This window comes from Hermetia illucens, chromosome 2, assembly GCF_905115235.1.
Source record: "Hermetia illucens chromosome 2, iHerIll2.2.curated.20191125, whole genome shotgun sequence".
Lineage (NCBI taxonomy): Eukaryota > Metazoa > Arthropoda > Insecta > Diptera > Stratiomyidae > Hermetia > Hermetia illucens.
Window position 1 is genome coordinate 159975694 of NC_051850.1, and position 17646 is coordinate 159993339.

Consider the following 17646-nt stretch of genomic DNA (forward strand, 5'->3'; position numbering starts at 1 on the left):
TGGAGGAAAACGGAAGGGAGCAATAGTACAAGCGTCTAAAGGCGAACCAATTGCGCGTAATAATACCTAAATGATGGTCTCACGGGGCTGGGACTGGTGGTGTTTAGTGGGTGTGAATCCCACACGCGCCTATTCTAACTCTGACGATCTCGCGGTTGAGTTGGAGCAAATGTATTTTTCTAAGATTCTCCACCTCCGTGTATGAACAAGAAAAAATAAAGAATTCATCAGGTAACCAAAAAGGTGATAGTAAGGCCAAAAGCGAAAGTGGAAGTTATTAAATTTGAAACTTTGACTCTCCCACGAAATTAGGCTTCAGAAATAACAAAATTCGTTACGTGGATTGCCTACTCCTTTTTGGTTATTCTTGCCAAAAACTCGTAATTTTTTTTTTAAAAAAAAAACTAGTATCATTTCGCACTGAAAAATTCCGAAAACTTAATTTTCATTGGAAAAGAGGAATTATTCCGCATAAAGAAAAAATATTATAATCTTACATTTACCGTTTTAAGATCAATTACAACATTCCAAACTTCTTTTCCTCCCAAGCTGCATATACTCAAGAATTGTGTCAGCAGTTCCACAAATCTTATCAGTCGCCTATATATGACTGATATTGGTCCCAACCTCTTTGTCGCCTCAATCAGCTCGTCAACCTGTTTTCAGGCACGTAACCCCACGGCACACACAAATCATACCCATAATCTCTGAGAGTACCAATAATCGCCAGAAGATAATTGCATAGTTACAGTAATAAGCATATCTGCCGTTCCTCGGCCGTCATGTGCATTTATGTGGAACTGGGAACAGATAGAGTGCCTTATGGCACTCGCCTCGTACATTGCATGCAACCTTCTTGGAAAAATTCTTTTCACTTACGTGATAACGACACGTAATGAATCATGTCCATGTACTCGTTGTCGCTATTTTGTTGTCTTCACTTGAAGAAATGCAGAGTTCTGGGTCACAAATCTAATTTGTGTTTTTCAGTTAGATTAGTGAGCTCAGCTGTGAGTGCTCGGACATACCGTAGGGTATTCTCTAGCTCTGACGAGTTTTTTACTGATTTAGTTTAGTTTGTGCACCCTCGTGAGTATAAACCCTTTCTTTAGAAACAACTCGAACAACCCTTAGTGTGCATATCATTAAGCCAACCCCAGACACCAGACAAGGTCTTTCAATTGTAAAAATTTGTCAACTAAAAACGAACTAGTCATTATTCCGACACTGAATGAGTCGCACCGGGCATTCAACGTCCGTTTTTTCGCTCCCAATTAGTTGAGTATGAAAAAAGCTAATGTGAATATTATTACTAACCTCGCATTTCCCTCCACCATCATTTCTTTTATTTACAGAGAAAAAAACGAAAGACTCAAGCGACGAACCTTCTTCTCGTTATTCACCTAAAGCTTCACAAAGCTCATTGGAGACAAGCACCAAGTCTGGGTCGGAGCCACCGGCTACAGTGGGAGCAACAAGCGCAACAACACCACTGTCCCCATCGCATAGAATTCGTATTGGTGTCTCGACTTCAAGGAAAGCCAATACAATTTCGGGACTTCCAAGCGGATTTACAGCAACCTCTATGGCACCGTCTTCGTCTACAAAGAAATTATATCCATCAATCTCGGTGTCGGTCAAGCAAACTCTTAATGAATTGTCCATTGATGGATGCCGAAGCGTGTCGAACTCCACCTCGCCAGCTCCACCAGGAAGTGATAGTGTATCGCCGGCAATTCGGAGTCCAGCAGATACGGAATGCACCCTAAAATTGAGACAGCGCTCGCCAAATATTTCAAATGCAGGCACAGCAGTTTCAAGCCCAACCAGATCTTCGAGAACGGTAATTGTTTTGGAAACCAATTATATAAATAATATAATCTTTCTTTTTATTCTATTTTAGTCAAACTCACCGACTGGCGGCGAACGTGATAAATCATCGAAACGTAAATCGAATTTAAATCGCGCTTTGAATGAAGAATCGACGAAAGAGGGTAAGTCAACGATCTATTGTTTTTAGTTTATAGTAAAGGTTAGTTTAAACGTTCGCGATAATCTCTTTTTTTGCAATGATATGCGCGAATTGGTGTTGGTGAGTTTACAGATGCAAAGGTGGTGCTATTTGGTGATATCACTACATAATTTCTCCATTATATCTAGAGCGAATTGCATCAAGACTGGTTTCGCCTAGAAAGAATTTTTATTTTTGAATTACTGCCTACAGTATCTCGGGAAACAGTTGCTTCCACCTTCAACGCGAATTTTAGGTTTATATCTTTCTACCTGAAAACAGTCAGGGGCTAGATTTTTGGCGTGCCGGTCCAATGTGAAAGCAACATACTTCCATGGTTGTGGTTCACAGACCCCTCATTCTTGGGCTAGAACCCAAGTTGCGAAAAGGATATGACTTGCGGTTTCGTCCAGGACAGATGCTGCTTCACCTGACACACGGACTTAGGACTCCTTTGATTCCCAAACAAAATCTAGTTTAGCTTCGGTCGGCTTGCCTGAATTTGAGTAAGTGGTTTTTGTCCTCGTTACAATTCAAACGTATGTCGTATTTTTGAATTGATATAAAGAAGCATATCTTCTTCGCGTCGTGATCGGCCTCGCCATTTGGCGCTATTAAATGCCTGATCTGGATGCAATATCGAGGCTTTTAAATCCCCATCCGGCGTATCAAGCCACCGTTGTTTCCGCTGGCCTTTCGGTCGTTTACAATCGACTTCGATGTTCAGACCAATCTTAGCAAGTGAATTCTCGTTAGCGCGAATTACGTGACCATACCATCCAAGATGCCTCTCTCGCAGTTTTTCCACGATCGGTGCAACTCTATATCGATCGCCGATATCCTGTTACTTCATTAGTCCAACATAACTTCTTCGTCTCCATTACTGGAAGATGCCGTTTATTGTGTCTGATAGTCGGGCAACACTCAGAACCGTAAAGAGCGACAGGACGGACGACATTACAGGTAAATTTTAGATTTGAGACGTTCGTTGATACGTTGATGACAAAGAACACCAGTTGTGGAACGCCACTTCATCCAGATTGCTTTAAAGCGTGAAGCAATTTCATAGTGAAATTCTCCATTGGCTGATAGCGTTGACCCGAGGTATTTAAATCGCTGTTCTGGGCAAGTCACTGCCGCTGTTTCATGGGGATCGGTCGTCAAAAAATCAGTTCTATTGAGATTCAATCTGAGACCTTGTCGTATGAGACGATCATTCCATTTTTGAACAAGTTGCTCGAGATTATTTTTGCTATCAGATGCTAGGAAAACATCATCTGCATAAAACAGTGTATAGGGCGCTGGACGTTGGATATCCCTTGTGACGGTGTCTATAACAAGAACAAAGAGGAGTGGTGAGAGGGCGCTTCCTTGATGAACACCAACAGAGACACGAAGCGGTTTTGATACACCTGCCACACTTTGAACTTTACTTTTTGGATCGTGGTAGAGCAATAGATCCCAGTGTACGAGTTCTTCTAGCACTAAGTGTTGTCGTAGAGTATACCAGATAAGTTCGGGTGGAACACGGTCAAACTTTTGATTCAGAAATGCAATGTAAAGAGGGTGATGCTTCTCACGGTGTTTCTCCATGAATAACCGCGCAGTAGCTCGGCAGTAGTTCCACAGTTCTTGACAAATCCGGCTTGATTCACGGTTATTTCAACGATTTCGCGAATACGGTTGTCAAGAATGCGTTCAAAAATCTTCATGGTACGGGAAAGTAATCGGATCGGACGATAATTTAAACATTCTGCTTGACTACCTTTCTATTTCCATATTGAAACTGTGGAACTTTCTTGCCAATCACATGGTGTTCTACCCTCCTGAATAACCCGATTAAAGAATTCACTGCGCGAGTTCAGATGCAATGTCGTCAGCTCCTGTTGCTTTCCCCGATTTCATTCATTTTATTGCCTCCTCGACTTCAGTTGCGCTGCATTTACGTCACTGTGCTTTACGTGGGTACCTGTCTCGTGGACTTAATCCCTCGGTCATCTTAAGACACGGATTGATTTTGTGACCACAATCAGAGCCCCTACCTATCTAACCTACCTAAATTTCTACAGAACTAAGGAGTACGGCTTCCGTGTTGAAACGTAACTGCACGCTGAGACCCGAAGGTCTCTGTTCGCTTGAACGTAACCACAACTCCCATTAAGCTCCCACTAGTAGGCCAACCACAACAATCGAGTTGAACGCACATACAACAGGAATTCTCCTCAAGCATGTGAATTCAGGGGCTGTCCCGGTTCCCATGGTAGAAGTATACCCCTAGTAAGGTTTCGTGACCAGTTGCCACTTCAGATGAGTCCCCATGCAGACTCGGGTCTGATCGCTCTAATTAGGTCTTTGCAGCATTCGCCTACTGCATTACGGCCGGCAAACTAATGTGATACTGCGTCTCCCGGTGCCACCACTATGAAGGCCCTCCGCGGCGCGGTTTTGGTTCGGCCGACAGGGTTGCGCCCCGTCTTCCTCACTGCCACCTCTGAGCACAAGTTGCGCTGACAGGTGGAGCTGCTCCAAATGTTGGCAATAATTGTGGAAGTGGAGGATGAACAAATTCTTCAGTTGAAATCTGCTCGAAGTATTCTCGTAATCTATCCGTGGCGGCTCGACGGTCGGTAAGCAAAGAGCCGTTATTGGTATTAATCCAACAGAAGTGTTCGATATCCTGTGTGCGTTCCTTTCGGTTTTTGGCAAGTTGAAACAGATCTCTCTCGCCATCCCGAGTGTCCAGTTTATCGCAGAGATATTTGAAATGGTTCGCTCGGGTGACAGTGAGCTTTCTTTGCTTCATTCTTATAAATTTGCCAATTGGCCAGCGTTTTATTGTCGAGAAACTTATAGTAGACGCGTTTCTTTTCACGAACTTTCATTTCAACATCGTCATTCCAAAGCCAAGTATCCCCGAGGGTAGCAGAGGCCGTTTTGTGGATCGTGTCTTTCATTTGGTTCCATGATTCTTCCACATTCGTAGTAGTTGGTAATTACGTAAGTGGGATCATTTCTTCTTTCTTGTTACGAAGTCGCCACCATTTGTGCCGGTGTTAAAATGTATTCATGAGTACAAGGTCATGAGTGTCAGCAAAATCGAGTATACGCTCGCCACCCTCATTGCGCGCTCCAAACCCCTTTCCTCCATGACACTTGTTACCGTCTACCTTTCATCCGTATGACCATCAAGGTCGCCGGCAATGATGATCTAGTCGTTAGCAGGCATATGACAAGTCTTTTCATCAAGAAGTTGCCCGAAGGCATCTTTCTGTGGTGCGTACGCGGTGAAGAAATGAATATTGCGATCAGCTGATATAATGGTGACCTTCATCAACCGATCATCGAATGGTTCGACTTGTTTATTGGCTTCACGGAAACCCTCTGAGATGGCAATGCCAACATCGTATTGAGTGTGTGGGCTACCAAAATAGAGAAGTTTATAGCCATTTTTACAGCGTTCGCGTTCAATGTCGTAGCTTTTGGCATCAGACCATCGGGGCGGATATCAATGCAGTTAGTGTGCCAACATTTAACGTGCAGAGAAGCAATTATTTTGTTCGTTTTGTTCGGACTAACTTGCTTACCTCCTGACGCCGTGCATGCGTCAAAAACCCTTGCCCATTTCTCGATAGGACCGGGGCCCGTCCTGCCGCATCGACTGAGGTGGACGTCCTAGCATTTTTCCGAGGCTTATTACTTGATCCGACCATCTGGTTTCTAATGACATTGAATGCATTTTCTTGGCGGGCCTGCCACCAAGAGAGATCAGGTAGGATTTAGCATAGTTGAATAAATCCGATTATACCTTATTTATCTCTTTGCCTGATTTCAGCATTTTATTTTTGTTTTACTGAGGATAGTACAAAGTACGTTGCCTCAAACTCTCCTCCTTTACCTGGGCTTGGGACCAGCATACTATGTTAATAGCATGGCGGAGTCTATAAAGAAACATATACCACCTTGAAACCACTTCGGACACGTTGCTCCCAGGGCAGAGGTGAGGTAGCGCTTGTTTAATTGCCTCTGCCTTGTTTCCATTGGTTCTTGACCGAGTCAATATATTATATTTCTGGTAACGTAAACTTTGGCCGGCTTATCACAAATTTCATCACGGCCCCTGTTGGCTGTCTTTTAAAATTTATAATTTCGTCTGCTATGCCTTTTTTCAGAAAGAACATAGTTGTCGAGATATTTTGTAATGAACTAACAGGATTGCGATGGTCAAACGACCATTCTCAGTGGCCGAGGACGACCTGGAGGGAAAAGCTATTTCAAAAACCTAAAAAGCGGCGAAATCTACCGTAAATACTGAAGCTCCATCTGAGCTACTGGCACGCTTTGTGCTAGCAACGGTTGGGAATGTCGGGTCCACCTCCCGAGGCCCTTTGAGCGCTACGATCCCTTACGTCTCATTATACAAAATTCACGTGTACATAACAGTGCATGGGTCCGCACCTGATCTTGTAAATAACGGCATAAACATATGTAGGTATTCGGGTATGCTTAATGAGTTAAACCAAAACGCGAGCTAAACCCTGAAGAATGAAAATAAAAAAAAACGACGGCTCGACTGCGCGCGAGGAGCCGTAAATCTCCAGACCCGTTTCCCCCTATTTCTTCTGTCTCAGATATTTATTGAAGCGCCGGCCACGAGGTTGGTTCCCTTCCTTGACGTCCTCAGGTCATTACTATGGAGGATGTCCCTAAAATGTGGGAGTTTTGCGGACGTCGTAGGATAATCTCGAATCATTTGCACTTATATATTAGGTCAGGACGTTCTACATATACTTCTTATTTTGAATTATTATCTTCGTGAAAACCTGAACTGAATAGGACTGTGGGAACCCCCTCCTTGGGATAACGACTTCGATTTTTTCTGGAGCTAGGCAGAATCCATGTACAGCCATCCATTTACTAACTCGTCGCACGACTATTCCCAGTGTGTGCTGATCTTGTTCAACCGTACATGCCCAGAATGCTCTGGATTGCCTCGCAGAAACTACTCTTCTTTTTTCGGCGCAAGCCCGACAAGTATATTGCTGATTAGGGTCTGCTGAATAGATTTAACGTCTACTCCAGCGTTGTACGGACTTCTCGAAGAACTTTCGCGAAAGATCTCTTTTCCTTTGGCTCGATGAGAATGGCCGCTAACTCGGTTTTTCGCCGAGGTCCACCAATTCGATATTCTTAAAGCTGTCTGGCGTTCTCCATCTGAGGCCGGGTCTGCCTCGTCTTCTTGTTCTACCATAGAATTACCTTGTAGATTTTCCGGACTGGATCATCCTCATCCATACGGATTGAGTGACCCACCCACCACAACGCATTGAGCCGGGTTTTATGCACAACCAGGCGGTCGTGGTATCGCTAATAAATTGGGTCGTTATAGAGGCTACGGAACCGTCTATCTTCACGTAGGGGGCCAAAATTCTTCGGAAGATTCTTCTCGGATGCGACCGAGAGTTCGCAATTTTTCTTGCTAAGAACTCAAGTCTCGGAGGAATACACGAGGACTGTCAAGATCATTGTCTTGTACAGTAAGAGCTTTGACCCTATGAGGAGACGTTTCGAGCGGAACAGCTTCTGTAAGCCGAAATAGGCACTGCTAGTTGCCAACAACCGTGTGCGGATTTCATCGTCTTAGTTGGTATCGGTTGTGATTTTCGACCTTAGATAGGAGAAATTTTCAACAATCTCAAAGTTGTAGTGTTCTATTTTTATTGTTCTCGTTTTTCAAGTGACATTTGATGTTATTGATTCTTTGGTTTTTGGTGCTGACTTTCCCACCACGTACTTTGGCTTGTCTTCAGATTAATTATCTATAGAATGTATCAGAATTGAACTTTGAGGGTTGATTTTAAGTTTGGCCTGCGCTTTCCTTCAAACAAGATTGGGCAAAATTCTTTTGCAAAACGGAGTCGTTTAGGGGTCCCGCTTGGAAACAGGATCGTTTAACAATTCTATCTTGAAAAAATCGTTCATCCTCATGCCTCCCGCTTTTGGATTGATGATGTATGCAGTTGGCAGATAGTAACCGAAATTTAGTTTCTTTGCAGGACCAATTTTAAAATAGTTCAGGGCAATAATGAGCTGGTATTGAGTTTAGATTACATCGGTGTGAAATTCAGTCCCGTAAGTTCCTTAGAGGGTACTGGGAGCTACAACTATTCCGTCTATTCCAGAATCATAATTCTGCCCTTGCCTGCTTCCTTAATCTACTAACAGCTTCCTTAATCTACTAACAATATTACGCATATTATCATATTTGCCTAGCATTATGGTCGTCATAAACTTTTTTCTTGGGGGATAGTGTGTCAATTACACTTGCATGTCTTTGCTGTCGGTTCCTGCCAATGTGATTTAACTTTTTCTACTATTTACCCTAAAAGTGCTCCTCTTCACCAGCTATTCTACGCCACGTGGTTCTAGGGAGAATTGCTAACCGGTTATCTTGGGATAATGGGTTTCATGGCTGCCTTTCACATTTGCGTGGACATCCTTTTCCGGGTCCTTCATTCTTTTTCGCACTTTCTACTCAAAAGGCCGCCTTCATATAATAAAAAAATGTTCTCCCTCACGTTACTAACGATGCTCATAAGTCGTCCAGTCTATATAAGTACCAATTATCAATTTCCATATCGCTTATTGCACGAGGCGTGTTCTAAGTAAACAACATTCACCTACCACTTCATTTCAAATTCCTCTTAATTCTTTTGGCTTAGATGTGTTTCGTGTTCACAAAATAACTCTCTGAAGAAATTACCCGACTTGCCGAATACACCTCCACCGGTCAGGTCATTGTCCAGTACATACCTGGGACAAAATGAATTGTTTCGTTTCGCCGATTGCCCGCATTTTATCATCATTCAGTCATGTCAAATAAAGAAAATTGTAAATATTGCCGCATCGAGCTTCACAACATTACTTGTGATCAATCCATTAGGTAAAATGCATTTAATTGTGTACTGGCATGGGCAAGAAAGTAGCTATAAAAATTGGATCTGGAGTTTCCGTTGGTGGTTTTTGGGAAAAAAAATCAAAGCAAAGTTCATTTTAGAGATGTCAATTTTTAATATTATGAAGTCGGGATAGAATGTAGGAAATTAGGGACAAGATGATCAATATAATAAAAAATGAACGAACTTTCACTTTGAGTTTTATCCGAGAATCAGATATATCACTCCTTACCCGTTTCGTTTCATGAGTAGTGGTTTATTTTTTATCGACGATTTCGAGTTCGGAAAACCTCCTTTCCAAGTGATTTAATGCATAATTCTTGGGTTTCGTCAGGGATAATCAATGTGCCCCGTGAAGAGATGTCGCATTGTTTCGCAATGCCGATAACTCATTGTTTATCTTATTTTGCTTTATACTTATCCAGGGATTATCGACGTGAAGACATAGTTGGTTAGGACATTTTATATGACGATGCCACTTTTTATTACTGAATCAGAAGTAGTGCTCTTATATAGGGATGTAACATTTTTGAAATTAAGCTGTAGAAAAATCAAACGCTTAACTAGAGCCTTGCATATAATTCCATATTCAAATTTTCGTCCCCATTTAAATTTTTAGCAACAAATTACATTCCAATAACATATTCCATATAAAATCAATAAATGGTAGCCAAACTACACTCGTACTCATAAACGGTCGCCGCCGTATTCACCGTCAGACCGTTTGTCACATGTATGACTGTTATCCATTGTCTACCTTACCCCCCCTCTGCATACAAAGGGTACACTAAGAATTTGTTATTAGAGTCTTATTTGTTGCTGTTCTTTCGTCCACTTTCTTTGATGTGGTTGACTAATTCGTGGGGGTTTTACCGGTTGTTAGTGCGAAATCACCGCCGCCGCCGCGAATCCGCCTGAAGTGACTTCACTTCACAGTCTCTTTGGCTAATTGGATTTACAGATAAAACTCTTGAAGTGAATTAATTAACGAAAAGTGATTGGTGTTTGATGGAATATGCCAGAATGTAACTTGGTGTTCAAGTGCTTTGTTCTCAAAATATTGGGGTTGAGAAATTTTTCCCCCAATTTATGACAAATGCCGTACTTGGGTGGATTCCAAGAAACAATGAAGCATGCCTGATTTGGAGCCTAGATACTAGTAAATTCTTAATCTCAGTGTTGTCACGTCTGTCACGGGTAAATCTGCACTTGATATAAACACAGTTGAACCATTCGCGTTAAAGAAAAACGTGTTGATAACAGTCAAGAAAATGTTAATGTCATGGAATAGTGAGAATGAGTGATTTTGAAAGAAAGCTGTTGATTAATAGTAATCTCTCTAGAAACTGGTTTACCTGATTATCCGATTATACTTTCGCACAATTATTGCTATCCTAGTGTTACCCCAGACCTCTTCCAGATACAATCTCAATACTTTAAACTTTGCCGCGTTTCGGTCATCGAAGAAAATCTTGTAGTAAAATAAGGGTTTCTTTTCTACGCAACTAGTGTCGGGACCAACTCTTAAAGTTTATTGGATCGTCCATCGACAACTCGTTAACTAGCCAGACAAATTGTGATTTTGTCTTCCTTCAACCCCCAAGGATATCAGTTATTTTGTGGATTCGTTACTAAATTGGAAGACACGATTAATACAGAATATGAAATGTTTACTCATTGAGAAAAAGCCAGGTGGATCGTTTGGTAGACGACGCTATAAGTCTGGTAGGTACTTCACAGCTCAAATTCTTTCGTGGTGAAAATTTAGAGAAAAGTTTTACGCATTCATCTATTTAATTCAGAATTGGAAGTAACGGCAACATATTTTTGAAGGTCCGTGTGGAATTCGTGGTCCCTCACGTACTTCAAATTTATCAGATTGCTATATAAAGCAAAACTTGGTTAATTAAACTTAATAGGATAAAGAGTAGATTTCGAAGTTATTAAATATTATGATAAAAGCTTTGCAAAGGTAATTTTCGCGTTGAAATGTATGAAGTAATGGTCAAAAGAGAATAGGGACCACAGGGCAACACGGCGGTACTAGGCTAGCCCAAATCCTGTGAAACGTCCCCTGACCGGGGCTCCTGGTAGGGGGTTGAGCGACGCTCTGACAACACTTTCTTGGAAAATAACAACGTGTCCAGGAACCAATATCCAGCCTCGGATTAGACGAATCAAACGGCAACGACTTCGACAACGTAAAATGGCCTACTCTTTTGGGCGTTGGAATGTGCGATCCCTTTTTCGCGGGAGCTTCTCCAGGAAGCATCTCGTAACAGGATTAGCATCCTCACGCTTCAAGAAACGGAATGGCTCAGAAGCCAAGTAAATGATTGCGAACCTTAGCAGGATACGAACCCAAGCATTTGTTGGTACCATCGCAGATTCGGCGAAAAAGCCAACAAATGTACGATCCCGTGTAAATTTGCGCCTACCTCAAAAAATTAGACCCGCGGGGGATCCTGGCCACTGTCACCCAGAACGCAGCGCCGCGTTGCCTAACAATTTATGACCCTCTCAGCAGGCACAGTTATCTCGTAGACACTGGTGCGGAGCTTTCGGTTCTTCCCGTACCCCGGCACCATCGACTATTTCCTCAATCGTTAAAACCAGCGGCAGCAAATTCCTCTCGAATTAACAGATACGGGTATAGGCAAGTGGACGTGAGTCTTGGCTTGCGTAGGACGTTTTCATGACGATTCATCCTGGCGGATGTCAGCTTCCCCATACTAGGCGCAGACTTCTTTTGTCATTATGGGTGGACTTGCAAAACAAGTCTGTTATAGATCCCACGACCAACCTTAATTCGTCGGGCCAAATGGCATCTCACCCAAGTAACAATCTTTCCGTACTTTTAGAGGACATTATCGACTCTCATGTTCGGGCACTCCTCCAAAAGTTCAGCCAGATTACTACCGAGTGTAGTCCACCACTCCAGAAGCTGGCTATTACACGGAAAGAGTTTGAACAACTTATGCAACAAGGTATCTGCAGACCTTCGGACAGCTGTTGGTCTTCCCCACTCCATATGGTCTCTCAGCCAAATGGCGAATGGCAACCCTGTGGAGATTACAGAAGGCTTAATGCGAAGACTGTTCCAAACCGATATCCTATTCCACTCATCCACGACTTTGCGCATCATCTCGCAAACTGCCGCATCTTTTCGACCTTGGATTTAACCAAGGTCTATCACTAAATCCCTGTAGCTCCAGAAGACATTCCAAAGACGGTAATATGCACACCCTTTGGACTCTTCGAGTTCACGCGGATAACTTTCGGGTTGTGCAATGCGGCATAAACCTTCTAAAGGTTCATCCACTCGGTGCAGCGAAACCTCGACTTCTGTTTCGTATATTTGAATGATGTTTTGGTCGCTTCTTCCTCAGAGTCTGAGCACTTAGCCCATCTCGAGTGCATTTTTCAACGTCTCCCTGAGGCTGGGTTAGTCCTAAACGTTGAGAAATGCAAGTTCCTCCGGACACAGGTGAGATTTGTCGACCACTTCATTTCCCCTAACGGAATACAGCCCGACCCAGACAAGGTGCAAGCGATCTCAAGCTTCCCGCGTCCGAAAACCGTGAAGGATTTGCGGAGGTTTTTGGGCATGCTAAACTTCTATCGTCGTTTTCTACCCAAGGCCGCCCAACACCAATCCGTTTTGAACGCGTACTTGTCTGGCCCCTAAACAAAGGATACACGAAAGATTGTGTGGTCTGAAGAGGCTGTCCGCGCGTTCGATAAATCCCAACAGCAATTGGCTGACGCTACACTCTTGGCAGTTCGTCGACAAGATGCACTCCTAGCCGTTTTTGTTGATGCCTCTGACATTGCAGTAGGTGTTGCTCTTCACCAAAAGGTGTGGTATATCAACTGCCATGCACCAGCGCAGGATAAAGATGATTCATTAAAGGCAACTGGACAGGATTTTTGACGGATTGCTCTCAAATGATATCAAAGTACATTGGGAGACTTGAACGTTAAAATTGGCATCGAACTGTTCCACAGAAGCATAGCAGAAGGGCAGAGCCTCCAAAATGAAATAAGCGATATTGGCCAAAGACTCATTGACCTGGCCAGCAGCAAAAAATTAGTCATAAGCTCTACTTGCTTCCCCCATAAAAACATACATAAAATGACGTAGACATCACTCGAGGGGCAGACATTCAATAAAATTGATCACGTCCTTGTCGAAAAAGAGCTCATACATATTGGAAGTGATGACGCTAGGAGGTGCTGACTGTGAACCAGACCATTTCCTGGTTAGAGGGTAGTACTGCTGTCGAATAGTCGAAAACAGCAACAGGAGCTGGACTTCTCAAATCAATGTAGAAAAGTTGAAAGACGACACAGTGAAAGTGACTTACATGTCCACAATCAGGGCACATTTCGATGAACTAATTCATGCTGGTTCGGAGTAAAGTAGTGACGAAATGTGGCAAAAAATTAAGAATGGTATTCACAGTGCAGCTAAAAACATCCTTGGGTATGTAGAACGGAGGAACCGTAAGGAATAATTCAATGATGTCTAGGAGCGATTAACAAGAAAGGCTTACTGTTAGTCGGAAGCCGAACCCGAGATAGAGAAGATAAGTATCACGAACTAAGGTGATACACTAAGAAGATCTGCAGACGAGAACAACGAAAGTTCAATAACAACAAAATTTTAACAAAAAATAGTAGGCGAAGACAGCTTTACGGTTTCTCGCCAGGGCAGAGGCAAATCTTCAGACGCTGCCTCACCTTTGGTCTGGGAGCGTGACCGAAGCGGCTTGTAGATGTTAAATGCTCCTTTATGTAATTCGCAGAACGCGACATGACTGCGGATTATATTAAGCGTGAATCCGCCCATATTTTAAGCCAAAACTTGTTCAGAGCTGAAAATATTTTACTTAAGGATTGAGAGGTCCTAAGTCCGCATCCACTTGATGTCGGATCGGACCAAATGGGAAGCAACTTACACCCACGGTTTTTGGTCCAAGGATCCCTAGTTTGGGGCATAACACCCAAGCATTAAAAAAGCAAAAAACGACTAACGGTTTCGTCCAGTCCAGTCGGTCCATGTGGATGTGGACTTAGGATCCTCCATCTCCTAAACAATTACCCAGCTTTAGTCTAGCTTAGAATCAAACAACTATAATTCGCAACCTTGTGTATTTGCGATTATATAAAGGAGCATTTTTCCAACTGTTGCCACTTTCGGTGACGCTGCTCCTAGGGCAGAGGTGAGGCAGCGTCTGAAGAGTTGTCTCTGCCCTGGACGAAATGGTTAGTCCGTTTTTTTGGGGCTATGCCCCAAACTAGGGATCCGTGGACCAAAAAACGTGGGAGTAATTTGCTCCCCATTTGGTTTGCTCCAACATCATGGGGATGTGGACTTAAGATATCCCATATCCTAAACAACTTCTATACGTTGTTTATATGCCTCGTTTTTCTTGTCGGATCTCATTTCTCCGGCCCAGGGATCCAGCCACAACTTGTTTCGCGGTTTATGTTATTCTAGGTGTCATCTATGAAGTTTCTCGTGATATTCTGGAGAATAGGACCTAATTGTTTTTCCAGTTTTGCCTCGTACTATTGGTTGCTATTGGATCCTTTAGAAGGTTTTCCGGAAAACAAATTTTATTAGAATCGGTTCACCACCTGTCTGTCCTATTTTTAAACAGGGGAAAGTCTTTAAAAAACACTAGGAAATTTTTACTTACTAAAGCTACTTCCAGCTGTAATGGAGGAGAGATGGACTCGAAGTTGTATATGTTCGCCCTCTACGGCCAAGATGTCAATCGGTACCACTCTCGAGATTGCAAACGCCGCATCATCTAAGACGGTCCTGGAGGCGTAACATACCCTCAGCGCTGCTTTTCTGTAGACGGCGCTGAGTTTATGTACGTTAGATAAAACATGAGACTGCACACAGCAATATGAAACTCACCGACCTGGCTACAAGCAGCCTACAAGTGCGCCGCAGTCCTCCCGCATTCGGCATCATTCTTGCTAGAGCTTTATCCGTGGTCACTTTTTCGTAAATACACTTCATGCGCTGCTTTGCATCTATCATCACTTCCAAGTATTTGATGGTCGGTTTGGAAGTAATGATGTGGCTTCCAATTCTAATGCAAGCGTAATCTCTTTTAACGCGTTTGGTGATAAACACCGGTTCCGTCTTTTTCCCCGCAAGCGCCAGCCCAGCGTTCCCTAACCAACCAGACCAACCGCTGACTGCATGAGTATATTACAGCATTTTCGAAATAATTGTATTCACAACCAGTGCTATGTCGTTGACGTAATTCACTACCTGGCCTCTTCCAGAACCTTAAGATTTAGTACATCATTGTGCATGATGTTCCACACTAGTGCACCCAGTATGGAGCCCTGTGGGGTATTATCTAATGTGCGAAAGTGTTCCTTGCATTTCTTTGTTGTCCCTTTAGTACTGCTACTTCTTTTTGTTAATTCTGGGAATCTGGGGGTCAGTGGGATTTGTGTGCACCCTAGTGTCACAACGACTATAATTCAAATTATTCTAGACGGGAAGTAGGCTGGTTTTCGCTCTGGATTGTCTTGCACTGACCACTTCAACGCTCTTCAGATCATTTTGGAATAGTGATTTTCATTTCACCTGCTGTTTATCGATTTCGAGAAGTCTTTCAACAGCTTGGGTGTGTTGTGTCTGGAATGTTCTAGGCAGTAGGGCATTCCGTAGAAGCTATCAACTTTTATCCGAGAGACATACCTGGGTGCAAAATGCCAGTTACTGCATATATATGTTTACCATTTACCCCTTGTTGGTGTAAAGCTCATCAACCATACCTACGCGTCTTCGTCTATGGGTCGCTGAAATGCGCTTCAGCTCCCCCCAGGACTTCCCAAGATACCTACACACCTCCTTCACTATGCCGCGCCAAGTGCTGTTGGAGAGACCCACTCGGGAGCAGCAATGTGACCTATGCACTGCCACTTCCGCTTTCCGATCACATCACCCACGGATCACAGGCTTATGTGCCGACGAAGTTATTTGTTTGAAATAGTATTAGGCCAGTGTACTTCGATGATATGCGACAGATGGATGTTCACGAAGGGTTGCAGATTTTGAGTGACAGAGGTGGTCACTTTCAATGTGCCACATCCATATAATAAGACAGAAAGAACACTAGCGAAGAAAAGTCTCAGCTTGATCTTGATGGTGAGAGAACTGTATTTCCAGATTTTGGACAAGACAGTTAGAGGGGGTCTAGTCGCTAGTCGGATCGATGCCACCGTCGACATAAACAACGCTCCCTAGATATGCAAGTTGATTGATGCTTTCCATGCTGTGCTCATTAATGCATGTAGGGAGACATTGGGCTGAGAATCTTGGTTCTTTTGGTGTTTACCTTCAGCCCAATTGTACTTGCCTCTCTTTCCAAATCTAAATCCATTTGACTAAGATATTTGGCTCTTCATCTATTGAACTCCTCGACGTCCTCCGGACAAGGCAGCATAAAGAACGATTACAAAAAGAAATTATATCGGTGGCAAGATGCAACCCTAGCGAACTCCGCTTTGGGCCACAAAATCCTCTGAGATCTTACCTTGGTGCAGCACGTGACATTCTGCGCCATCACATGTCGCTCTGATAATAGCAATTAGTTTCTCTAGAATGCCATTCCTGCGTAGAGCACTCCAGATGCATTCCCTGTTTACACTATCGAAAGCTTTCGAAAATGATCCGCAGAGTGTTAATGTCGTCAATGCAAGAGTATCCGGAGCTGAAACCAGTCTTCTCCCTCTCGATCAAGCTTCAAGATGTTCTTTAATGTGTTCTAGCATAAGTTTATCTATTATCTTTGTGACGGCAGTGAACACATAGATATTTCTCCAAATGTCACACTTCAAAACGGATACCCTTCTTTGGAATTTTAACGATAATCCCCTTCGTCCATTCTCCTTTTAAGATCTCGGATTCCCAAGATTTCCATACGAATGAAACTAGCAGATCAGTAGCAACTGCAAGTGAAACGATAAATAATTTTGCAGGGAGACCGTAAAGCCCAGCGGCCTTACTCCGTTTGAGTGGATTCATGGCTCTTTCTTCTGCTTGGAGGAATAGTTCGTATTCGCATGTTAGGGTGACTAACCATTTCATCCACAAGAGGAGAAACTTCGAGATTTCGCTCGGTATCGGAGCAGCAGTCAATAGGCTTTTCAGCCCCTTTCTTTGATCAATCCGCTGTCAGAATTCTGTAGTCAGCCAGATCTTATAACTTTCCTTCGAAACATGGCCGACGATCTGTGCAGCATCCGAGAAAAGAACATTTTTGAAAGCGGCTCAATGCTCACTGGCATTCTCAGGCGGGTTACTCAATATATCAGCAAGATAGCTCTCCCACTGTCGCACGACAGTTGGGTCATACAAGCGGTTGATGTTGAACTGCATGCAGCTCCTCAATGCTGCGAGAAGTGGCGGACGTAACACACGAGCGAAGATAAGCAACCATCAGATGGTGATTCCTTTCTACGCTGATGTCAGCGCCTTTCTTGTTACACACAACCAATAGACAATTCCTAAATCTACTACTGATTGCGAGGTGCTCGATCTGATTGCTCGTACGGTGTTGGTCAGTTGAAGAATGTCCCATCAATGACGAGGCGGTGGACGTTGCAGAAATCCACGAACCTTCCACCATTATCGTTATGGTTTCC

The 17646-nt window shown here is 43.3% G+C and overlaps 1 protein-coding gene across 8 annotated transcripts in view; it reads left to right on the forward strand.

Annotated features, from left to right (window-relative positions):
• The window catches only part of LOC119649162 (supervillin), an 838258-nt gene that overhangs the window by 469514 nt on the left and 351098 nt on the right, over positions 1-17646 (forward strand). For all 8 annotated transcript variants that reach the window (XM_038051179.1, XM_038051177.1, XM_038051182.1 and 5 more), the window contains 2 exons: positions 1356-1843; positions 1904-1994. In XM_038051179.1, coding sequence (XP_037907107.1) covers positions 1356-1843; positions 1904-1994 — 579 coding nt within the window. The remainder of the gene's footprint in view (positions 1-1355; positions 1844-1903; positions 1995-17646) is intronic.